The 12,485-nt window shown below is 41.6% G+C and overlaps 1 protein-coding gene across 1 annotated transcript in view; it reads right to left on the reverse strand.

The window, feature by feature from the left end:
- Nucleotides 1-12,485, reverse strand: part of slit1a (slit homolog 1a (Drosophila)) — a 109,035-nt gene that overhangs the window by 47,238 nt on the left and 49,312 nt on the right. The window contains exons 5-6 of the mRNA XM_061838042.1: nucleotides 2,357-2,428; nucleotides 770-841 (exon numbers count right to left, since the gene is read on the reverse strand). Coding sequence (XP_061694026.1) covers nucleotides 770-841; nucleotides 2,357-2,428 — 144 coding nt within the window. The remainder of the gene's footprint in view (nucleotides 1-769; nucleotides 842-2,356; nucleotides 2,429-12,485) is intronic.

Consider the following 12,485-nt stretch of genomic DNA (forward strand, 5'->3'; position numbering starts at 1 on the left):
CATGGAGTCCAATTCACACACGAGAGCCTGGGCATCAGCTGCAGCCAGGGAATCGGGTCATTTCAATCAGCCTAAAACCCTTTACCATATTTCAACGCCACCCCCCCTCCCGTTTTATAACACAACCTGTCCCCTCCTCCCATGAAAAACCTATACAAACAACCCCCATTCCCCCTTGCAACATTATGACAGCCTATCACTACATCTGCAATCCATCCATGCCATGAAAGCAGCCTTTAATGGCTTTTTTTGGTCTCCACCCCCCACCCCACCCCCCTCAAAAAAGAGAAAAAAGCAGCCTTTTACTATAAAAATAACAAGGCTGCTGAAGCCCCTGTGGCCCAATCTGCACTGGAGACTCCTTTGTTTCAGGGGGAGAGCTCAAACAAAAGGCTTGCAAATATGAATGTTGATGATTAGCTCTTTCTTTCCAATAAAAATGGTACCAAAACAGCAATCGGACCAGATTGGAATGCTTAATGGTGGGAGCCACGTTGTCAAGATGACAAGCTGACCCCGAGATTGCACTGAGGGGGGTGTTAATGTGATAGAGGGGAACTCTGCTGTCAACTATGTAGAACAATGACTTAATGACGGTTGGCCCCTCACCATGCAGGCCCCCCCTCAAGAGCCACACATGGGGGGCTTTGAGGCGAGAGCCACTCATTATGTATATACATTAGTTATGGTTATTAGCAGCGGCTAAACAATGGCTTCATTTAACCGAGCGCTCTAATGGAATGATATTGCTTGGGAATAAGATACTCACAGAACTTCCAAGCCTCGCAAAGCTCTGAAGGCGCCGTCCTCAACGCAGCTGATGTGGTTTTTATCCAACTGACTGTGAGACAGAGACAGGGGGTCGGGATCGGGGTGGTGGGGTGCTTGTTAGGAAACGTACAAAAATCATCCTTATCCCCCTTGCACACTCCTCATTATCATCTAAACAGTGAGCAGCACACTAACGGACTACAGTAAATCAATACTGTTCATCTAAGATCATCTATCCTCAAGAGTGGACAGAGGATGAGGAGGGTGGCTTACAGTTTGTTTATCATTTTTAGCAGTGTGATGTGCGAATATAGCGGGCGCACCTCCAAGGATAACTAAATCACTGCCGCCATGAAGCATCTTTGTGCAGCTGCACTCAAGGTCCACTCATTCCCAATGATACATTTGCCACTCAACACACCTCCATAACGAGCTACTCTCACTGTGTAAAAACAATGCTACTGTTTTTCCACTAATGAGTATTCTGTAATGGTTGGTGTAATTTTCTATTGGATCAGATTCTCAAAAAGGAATTTTGAGCAATAAATGTGAGTGTGTTTTTTTAGTCCTTAAGTGCCTTGCGATGAGCTGGTGACCAATTCACGCTTTTCCACTACTCCAGCTCATGTGAATCTATAGTGATGATTTGTGTTATCGAAAATGGATGGCTGGAGGGGTTGAACATATTAGCGGCAGCACGGAGGACTAATGGTTAGCCTCAGAATTGCGAGATCCCTGTTATAAATCTCGACTCAGGGCCTCTGATGACGCTTTTGCATGTTCTCAGAGTGCTTGCAAGGTTTCTCTAGGGTCGCCTCCTCCCACATTCAATCCATCCAATGAAGACTAAATTGTCCAGAGGTGGGAATGTGATTGTAAATGGTATTTTGTGCCATGTGATTGGCTGGTGACCAGTCTAGCGTGTACCCAGTCTCTCGCCCAAAGTTCGGCCGGGTTGGCTCAAGTTCAGCCACAACTCGAATGAGGAAAATGACCACATGGAAAACATCACGTCAGAGCCAACTGGACTGGAGCGCTAATTGTCAGTAAAGACACAGTCGCTACATAAAATCCTATTTAATGCTGTAGTGTGCAGCAAACTCATTAGGAATGTGAGGTAAGTGTCCACACGTTTTTAATGCATCTGAGAGACTGTTTAAGCTACATTTACATTTCCCACCAGCCGAGGCACCCCTGTTTGCCAGAACATACAGTGGTGTTCACATGCCTCATAAGGAGCTCCTGTTTTGGTTAGCAACCGTGTCGAAATGGGCTCAGCAGTCAATAACATTCACTTTTCTTGATTATTATCTGAGATAATGACAGTGACCTCTTATTATTTCCTGATGGCAAAGAGGAGGGGTTTTAAGTAGATGACGCAAACAGCGACATTGAGAGGGGGTCTAAAAAGAAAATGAGAACATATAAATTATGTAAAAATAAACAATACACTAGACCTGAAAGAAATACATTAAAATTATACATTATACATGCTGACCGATATCGTATTTTAAACATTTGTCCATTTTTACATCAACATTTTTACAACAGTTATACGTCAAATTCAAAAGTGAAGGAGACTCACAGGTTTTTTATGTCTGTAGCGCCTCTGAAAGATTTTCTTGGAATGGACTGGATGAGGTTCTCGCTGAGATCTCTGCGGGGACAGGAAGGCATGAGATATCAGATGTACTGTACATTATCCATCATTCAAGTGCTTTACAGAATAAAAAAGAAAAACATTCATATGTGAAGTCTGAAGTCAAATTTCTATTTCTATCTATTTCTATTTAGTGCTAAAAGCCATTTTGATTTCTACCATATTTTCCGCACTATAAGGTGCACCTAAAAGCCTTTCATTTTCTCAAAAGCCGACGGTGCGCCTTATAATCCGCTGTGCCTTATATATTGGTCAATACTGAGCCTTTAGTGCAGCTCCATCTAATGGATGCATAACGTAACCCCGGCCTCTACTGTAGCGTCTATTCTGTGCACCTTATAATGTGGTGCGCCTTATATATGAAAACGTTTTGAAATAGGCCATTCATTGAAGGTGCGCCTTGTAGTGCGGAAAATACGGTAATTTCTTGATATGGGGAATTTTAGTTTTTGGTTTAACCAAAATATGATCATTACAAGTACACACACAATATTTTTTCCACTCTGTAGGTAATAAACCTATAAGCTTCATTCCATTGAACTAATGAAATACATTTTCCAATTAGGTTTTTCATATGGCAGAACGTCAAAACCTTCAGTCTGTACCCATAAGTATTTTCCAGTGTCCACATTATTCAGTCTTCGCCCATTGACGGGTGTTAAGTTTCCCTACTCTGAGCCCGCAAACAAAGACCAAGCAAATTGCATGACATTGGCCAGTAAAAGGTTGTCACTGAGCCTGATTCATAATGGAAGCTGTCGCCTGAAAGAACAGAATGGCCGGGCATTAGAATGCGTGTGTGTTCAGAATGTAATGTCGGATACCAATGAGGCCCGTGTGTGGAAAATAAGAGTGTGAGGGGAGGAACGTGAAAGTAGCCATAGTTTTAATTAGCCAGGTCCTTTTGTCTGTAGTTGAAATGGTTTGCTAACCTCTTTCAAAAAGGTCCTGGCCCCTGTTTGGCACACACTGCACTGCAAAACTGTAAGGCTTGTCTTGACAAACATACTAATGCACACGAGTGAGACTCCCACAGTGTGGGCAGAAGTAAACAGACTTCTTATGGGCGTCCTCAAAAGATGCTCAAGCGTGACCGCAAATTCCACAATCTATAAATCTAGATGACACGAGCGCGCCGCACGAGACTTCGACGACTGCTGCTTGTACGCTTCAGCATGCATAGCCCAAAGTGAGGAAAGGGGCTCCTGGGAAAACATTATGGTCCCAAAAACGATCACTAGGTCATCATTCTTTGCAGAAAATTGTGTTGTCATGACATTCCACTAAACGTAATGCAATTTAAAAGAAAGAAAACAAAGTGAAAATGAAGGTTAGATTGTGCAGTACAACTTTATGAGGGAACAGACAGTATAAAACATGTTTTGGCTTGTACGCAACAATTTGCCACCTTATCCATCAAAGTCAATAGATCTGCATATGAGTCATTTCCTCCAAGGGCAATTGTGTTCACAGGGAGGAAACCATTGGTTATTGGATGTTTTCCGAAATATTAAAAAGGCTCCACGCTTCCTTTGCGAGGGGCACTGGGAACCAGAATCGTTGGCGCCAGCTTTGAGAAAAAAAAGACTTGTCATCTCAGTTTTGCCCACATAATTCATGCCGGCTCCACAAGACAGGAAAGCTTTTGGTCATCTTAACCTTGCTCTGTATTTGATGAGGAATGAATCTTTTTATATTTATTCACAAGGACTGATAGCAGATCGCTGTGACATTGCCAGAGGCTACAATATTGCTGCCTGGGAAAGAGGAAGAAGATCCGAAAAGACAGGGATGATGCGACTACAACTTTATGTGCTTATGTAGTAAAATTCAATCCACGCTGTAAAACATCTTTAATCCCATTAGCATGCTGTAATACGATTGGCTGGAGACAACTACTCTCCCACTTGCAGTGGCATTGATTGGATTTGCAGTTGTGGAAAGTAGCTTTATAAACGAGAGTCTGTCGAGCGCGCCAAGAAAACAATTGTCCTCCTTCTCGCTTCTGGCCTTTAAGGCCTGTCTCACTTTGTCCTTGGTCTTCATTTGGTGAATAATCACAGCGGTCATGATTTGGAGTCAGCAGTCTTCTGTGCATTGACGGTTCCAACTAAATTTGGCTCCGCAGGACTTCTGCATTTACACATTCTTAAAATGGCAAACAGAACATTTCTGTGGGGGTGCATGCTGTATTTTACATAGTCTGTGGTTGCCACACTCTGACTCTTTTTTGTGTGTGTGTTTTTTTCCAAGGCTTAGCTGACTCAGTTTGGAAGCGAGCGATTTGACGTTGCTGATTAGTTTGGAAGTTGATTTTCAGGGAAACATGAACTACCTAAAATAAGGCACAATTACAGCGCTCACCACAAAGATGGATATGGGGCACCCTGGTCAGTGGGTTAATCTAAAGTTGCAATGCTTCGAAATGTATACAGTGCTCCAGCACTCAAAACAGACATTTTACAGTTAGCAGGCAATCTGGCATTGTTAGTGAAGACCAAAACATGTCCCTTCCACTTAGGGGCCGCGAATATGAGCGCACTATATGTAGGGGAATATATATATAAGGCAGCACGGTGGAGCAACTGGTTCAAGCGTTGCCCTCACAGTTCTCGAGATTATGCATTCCTTCAAGGCAGGATCTTGCACCCTTGGCATGACCTGTTGACCGTTTGGCTCCAGTATAAGCCTTCAGGCCTTGAACGGAGTGCTGGAATGATGTCAGTTTGTCAAAACGACAGGATGCTTGAAAGTATTTTCTTCATATTACAGGTGTGTGAACTGAGTGTGGCTATGCTCGACCTGGCATAGATTTACCTTAATGCACAACATACCCTTGGGTGGGCACGTAGTTCATTAAGGTAGCCAGGCTCTCGCTAGGTGACGTTGCTCACAGTTCATTTCCATTGTAGCTCTAACGATGGGCTCGCACATATGTTTTTAGGTGTGCCTTTTCTGCCTGAATTTTGGTCGCTAAGGAGTTTTAAGGCGTCTGTGAATACTGGATTTTGAACAATGCTATTATTTAGCACTGATAAGATTGTTTACATGAATCTCTGGTGTAATTAGCAACGCTATCAGACATACCTCAAGGCGCCTGGTCTCGAGATTAGCCTTACGTTGAAAAAGTCATGTCTGGTTCCTGTCTGATTCACATCATTAACCCCTGATCTCTATCTCAGTAAGGGCTCACAACACTGATTCTCTTCAACACGGTAGAACGTGCTTAGTTCTGTTACATAAGTGCAGGAATGTTAATCTCAGTCGTCATTAAAGGCATACTTGTTACTTACGCCAAGTAGGTTGAGGTCTGGTTGTTTGTTGTTTACATATTTGTGTAACAAGATAAAGCATGAAGTACTGTACTGATTTCAACTTTGTGAATGAGGTGGGACTGTGTCAAAGGAAGAAATTATTAAATTTGGTAAACTAAGATCCATTCATTCTGCCTCTGGAAAGAATCATGCTCAGTCTTGACTAAAACTCGCACAGGGCATTCATTTAAAGACCTGTTTGTCATCATTTGTCATTTGCACTGGTGTTGAGATGTACTGTTTCATACACGATACTCTCAACTTCAGTTCAAACGCTACCCAAACAAAACCATCCTTTGGATGGCTGAATCAAAGTACTAGGTGATGTAAATTTGTCAAAATGAATGAAAATGCAAAAATGGTGGAAAGATTTGCTATGATCCAAACATGGATTGTTTGGTGACGGCTTAGGTCTCCGTTTCACTGAGTTCCATTGTAGTCAGGTGTGATGATTACAGATCTTATCAAGTAAATGATTACTTGGCGGGGGGGAGATCCTGATCTTCCTCAAATTCTGGTTCGACATATTGGCAGCGGTCGCCACCCAACTGTCAGTTAGCGTTGTAAAGCAATTAAACTCAGTTTGAGTCGCCCACAGCAACGGTCATGAGGAAGTTGCTCAAGCAGCGGCAAACATGCCTGCATCTTTTTTTTTTTCTTTTTAATTCTCAATGTGAACAATCAAACTTACCTTTAAAAGTCAACAACTTGTAAAAAAAGGCAGGTGGGTTTATACACCCACAAGGAAATGCCATACGTTGAAACCCACGTGGGTTTGAGACAAGAGAGGTTGTGAGAACTTGAAGATGGGTGAGCATCATTATTTGAGGTTGCGGAGGGCGAATGTGGTGTTCTTTCGGACAGCAAGAAAGACAAATGGGTCAGAATTCTCCAGTGAAAAGCCTCAAGGCATCTGGCTCCTCGGTGTGGGAGTCTGTGGCTACATATAGCATAGTATATGTAACGTTTAAATAAAAACATCATAAATGAAACAAGTACATTGACACATGCATTCCAAGCCAAGACATACAATTGCATCTTTCAAATACTTCAGATTTCACCGTCTTTGGCTTCACAGTTGGTTGCGAGCTGTGGTTGTCACAGACATTGAAATAACAGATTGATTGATCTGGCTTTTTGATGGATTGCTTTATTTGTTTTCAAGTACATGCTGCCATATAAGGATGCATGAGAACAACTCATGGTGTTCCCTTTACACACTGATCACTTCAGGATGTCTTTTTTTTTTTTTTTTTTGCAATTTCTGAAAAAAAGAACATTATAGAATGCCCTTAAATAGAATATTAATACTATGGGTTTTTTTTTTTTGTTTTTTTTATAAAGAACAAATGTGAGGAATGAACCAGTTTTTCAGTTGGGGTTAAAATGTAATCCACAGGTGTCTTTGCCACAGCTGTCTGTCTGCGTGTTGAATACTTGGATTTCAGAAAATAACCTGAAAGTGCAGAATGGAAATCTTTCAACAAGAGCGCTTGACTTTTTCCAAAGCAGTGCAGTCTTGGCTCAGAGCACTCCTGTACTCACTTTTTTCGACCGCTCTCATTTCACTACAATCAATCTTTCTTTGGATTGTATTTTTTTAAAAGGTTTTTACTTCTATGTGACCTCAATGCAATCAAATGTTTAATCTTATGAACCACGACTAATTTAAGGTCAAGAAAATACTTTTTTTTTTTTTTTAATTTGGAGTGAATGTCATACTCACCAAACCTGCTGAACACTTTTTAACGGTGCTTAGATGGCGCACACAGTGTGACGATTCGTGTGTGCAAACGCTGTTTATTTTTTACATTACTTGACCCAATTGACTCGATAAGTAACCTTGCCAACACACTTTTAATTTTATTCAAGGAGTGAAAAAGACAGAAAGCAGGCACAGGAATGTGCCCGATTATGTTCTCATTAAGCCAGTTAATGGGGTGTGCGGGGGCTGTTAAAAGTGGTGGTAGTGTGCTGCCACTAACTGCTAACTACTTTTTTCCTCGCATAACAGTATATTTAAAAAACACACACACACACACACACACACACACAACAAGTACACACATGAAAAACGATGGCGCGCGCCAACTGTGAGCATCTCAACCTGACATTGTGCCAATAAATGATTGAAGATACAGCCACAGTTTTGAGTGTTGGATTTACGTTACGAGACAAAACATGACAAAAAAAATTGTTTTCATAATAGTTTACTAATTTGTAAATGTATGTAGGTCCCCAGCGCCTATTTAATGTGTTATTGTGGCATATCAGGACATGATTTCCATGAAGGAGACAATGGTGTACAGTAGTATAAGCAGAAAGGAGGAACAGTTGATACACATTGTGTACAACCAGAGAGGATTAAGTCGAAACCCCAAATGAGGTAGGCAAATGTTTATTTGATGGATGATAGGCCCGGTTGATAGATCTTTTCATGTTTTAATGGGCAGATCCTGTTGGAATTTTTCTTTTTGCAATGCAATCTTTATTGTGCAAATCGGGCGAATCGATTCAACTCCGAGGCGCCCAGAGGCGCTCTGCATGTGGTTCACATCGAATGGATGGAAGCCACACAAAATGGCGACTCAAGCAAACAGCGGCAACGGCAGCAGCAGTGTGAAGCGAGCGACTTCTAATTTTGAATCTGACGTTTGGGGTCATTTTGGATTCCCCTCTAAGTCTGAAACACAGAAATAGACTTAAAAAAAACTCCAACCACGATACACAATTCCAACACGTCAGAAATTGGTGTCCTGGAACTCAACACGGAGTTAAGACAGCGGTTTGGAGTCATTGAAGTTGACAGGAAGACTGAATGATTTCTATGTACGTAACTATCACATCTCATTCCATGACTAACGAGTGGGACTAGAGCCACCTCCACAAAAATCACATTGGGAGAGAGCAATATGGAAAACTTGTTGATAGCCGTACTAGAAAAATAGAAATGGCTTGTCTCACAACGTCACAAACATGCTACTTCATTAGTTATTACTTAAATACCCTGTAAGTCACAACAACCCCAATTAGTAAAGAAAGAACTGGCGACATTGACAGTCTGTAATTGTGTAATATTTACACCTCACGGCAAGCAAGTTGTAAATCTTCCGCCATTTATATTTCATCGGTCCGATCTTTCTACACATTTAAATTCACTGTATGCTATCAACTTTTTATATTAATATGTTTGCGGTATGTCAGTGTCAGGGAGGGACATAGTACAGAGGGAGGACGGACAGTGCGACATTGCAAAGAACGGTATCAAGAATCTGTGGAATTGGCGCTGGCTGCAATTAAAGCTTGAAAATGAATACCTTTGCAAAAACATTCAAAAGATTAAAGAACCCCGTCAAGTGGGAGAGAAGCATGCACAGCTGGTTAAAAAGAAGATTCACAGGAATTTGGACGCCACATTTCGATGAATTTGCTACACATTTATTAATGTTGTTAATGTTAGTTGTTTAACTTGTTATACTGCACCCGTGTGCATGCTTAACTGTACCTAACGATAGATACTTCACCTCCCTGCTGAGACTACCACATAAAAACACACTGTGCCCATCCACAGTGCCTACCAACTGAACCAGAAATGTTTATTACGGAGCTAGGTATGGTATGTATTGTGGTCATGTAATTTAATTGTTTTGTGGCTCGCAGTTGTAGTAGTTAGGTACAGAAGGTAGGTTGATTGTATGATTACGTCTTTAAGTAAGTAGTTATAAAAGTGTAGTATGTGGGGGTACTGTGTCGCCCAGAGTTTTGTCTGATACCGTTAAACATTTAGAAGGTGATAATAAACCAAGGTATGTGGAAAAATGGGACACTGGCATCGAGGACCGATATTTGATGCCGAAGTCGATGTTTTCACCAATAAGAAATTGGACTATTACCCCGCTTGCGCTTGTCTTGGACAACTGGATCTACACATGCATCTGGTGAATAAGTCGTCAAGATTTACACGGAAGACTTTGAAAGTGTAGAAAAGTCTGGACACATACAAATACTTCGTTGCTGGATCTGTTCTAGACACGGCTCGTGAACGCGGAAGTGTGTTCAGCTACACGTTAACCTTTGCCGAAATCCATCGATCTTTTCAGATAGTATTCAATACAAATACCAATATTTAAATAAATGACCCCTGGTTTTACACAAACTCGGATTCATTAACTATAATTGGAAAAAAAAAGACAAGAGAGTCGTCTCCTCCGTAGCGTTTCCCAAGAAGTACTTATAATGCCAAGTTGGCTCATTTGAGAACAATGCGTTAAAAAAAATAAAACGGAGTCGGCCCCTCCGCACTCAAAGCGTCTTGCAGCCGTACGTTAATCTACGTCAACCTCTGTGTGACCGACGGTTTATTTTGTTTTTTAAATACACAAGGAAAGGAAAGAGGTTTACTGAAGATTAATGTGTGGCTCCAACACGTTTCCGTGTATGTTGGAGATGACTCCCTGTCGCTTTTTTTTTTTTTTCCAATACGCACTGTTCTCAAATGAGCCAACTTGGCATTAGAAATACTTCTTGGGAATTTGAAATTGAGAAGAATGATTCCTAGCTGAAATGAAGTGATCACTACATAGTCGTGTGTATTTGGTCGGGCACCGTCCATCACGTTTAATTGCCGAAATCCATTGATTTTTTCTCGTCTTTTCAGGTGGTATTCCATAAAAGGATTTCTTTGAATATTTGTCTCGTCTGTTGTAACAACCAACAACACAACAAGTCTCGGGTATTGTAAATATTCTCCTCCGGTTCAATGTCCCCCACACTGTCGAGCAGATCTTTTTGACCAGCAATATGGCGGCGTGAAAATGGTGACTCTATACTGCAGCAAAGTTGGTACTTGGTAGGTCCATCGCTGCAATTGAATTTACGTCAGTATGACAGTAGGTAGGAAGGTCGGATGTTAGTGTATATTTAGAAGGGACTCACGTTCAGTAGGAAGTGTGTCTGGATTTTTTCGGTAAGCGTCTCTTTTAGTAGGTTGAAACTGTTATAGGTAGGCATAGATAAGCCAGTGGTTAAGCAAGGTTAGACGCTAATAAAGGCCTAATCAGACTTGGCATGGAAATGTGTACCGTCTCTAATGCAGTACTTTGAAGAGGTTGCCAACCGCAGAGAAATATTCACAAACACAAATTAAGTAATTTCATGGAAATAATGGGAGGTGTGATGCGAGTTAACTAAATACCACATATTAACACTTCATTGCTGCCCATACCTGAGGTTTGAGTGTATAAAGAACCATTTGTTAAGGGTTTTAAAAAAAAAGAAAGAAAAGATGTGCAGACATTTTGTTGGCTGGGATACAAAGACCTGCAGAGGAGAAGAAAGCTGCAGTGTCAAGCACATGAAAAAAAAGAGGAGGTGTTAAGAGTGTGGGGGGGGGGTAACGTGGAGGGAGGTGAGGATTCAAGCTGCAGGGCCTTTGGGTGGCTTCCAAAACACAGGTGTGTGTGTATGTGTGAGTGTGTGTGCGCCGCAGAGAGTGAATAAGTTTTACTGTGTGTGGTCAAGACGATTTCACCGCCCTCCTTTGTCATTCTTTTCTCTCCACATGTTCTCTTTCGCACTACATAAATTATAAACATGCCCGCTGGTTGTGTCTTCTTTCTGTCTCCGTGTTTAGGCCTGACGTTAAAGCACATCCACATGTAGCCGCATTCGTCGTGATCACCGGGGGGGGGGGTTGACGTTTAGTGGAAGGAAATAATGCTGACATGTAAGGAAATAATGCTGACACGTATCGAGAGCGGCGTTCAACGGGCTGCTCCTCACATTTTGTGCTGCTGATACCATACAATGGAACAGAACAGAACAGAATCGGCAACGGGGGTATCACGGGTGAATAAATCAGGGAAGAATTTAGGAAAAAAAAAAAATGAAGGCAATTGGAATGAGAGCACCAGTGCAGAAACAGATGTGATTACTAGTGAAATGACAAAAGCAGCAAAAATTGTCAGCAGCATTGCCCATAGCAAAAACCTCTTTAACAAGTCTATGCCGGAGTACCTGAGATTGAAAAACATCAGCAATAGTCAGGCAAACTGCATGAATCAAAAGATCCAAAATATACAAACGGGAACTGCAGCAAGAATAAGCAAACCAGCAACGCGTCTAGCAAAAACCTGTATCAATAAATAGTCTCTCTGTATATATAAGCAGTTGAGAATGAAATACACACCAGCAATGCTAACTATAAGCACCGGAATGACAACTTGATGTTAAATGATACACTAAATAAGATAGTTTACAGTACTATGCATAACTAGATGAGAGCTGAGTAGATTGAGGACTTAATACGCAGGAAGGAGAAACAGCTTCTCAACAAGAAAAGAAACTGGCTGTTTTAGGAATATTTTCACACAAAATCCCAGAGGAGGAGAAAGTTGTTCCTTCCATCTAAATATAGTCCTCTACAAAGAGTCTAATGAAAAACAAATACGGCACTAATACTGAACAGTGCACAAGTGAATAGCATCTGTTTGTCTCTGTAGATGTGCGTGCATTTTGACATTTTTTTTTGAAAGCTCACGTCGACAAGCAGTCTTGCAGAAGTAGTACAAATGGCTCGGGAGAACGTCGGGAGTGGGGGGGCGCGTGTCACTTCGCTATCGTCTTGCTTTCCTCAACGTTCTCGCTTTCTCTGTTTATTCATGTGGGCTTCAGGAAATAAGTCATCACGCGGCATTATCTCATTTCCAACGGACCCCAAGGCTTGTCACAGCCTAGTCATC

Source organism: Syngnathoides biaculeatus, chromosome 12 (genome assembly GCF_019802595.1).
Source record: "Syngnathoides biaculeatus isolate LvHL_M chromosome 12, ASM1980259v1, whole genome shotgun sequence".
In the NCBI taxonomy this organism is placed as follows: domain Eukaryota; kingdom Metazoa; phylum Chordata; class Actinopteri; order Syngnathiformes; family Syngnathidae; genus Syngnathoides; species Syngnathoides biaculeatus.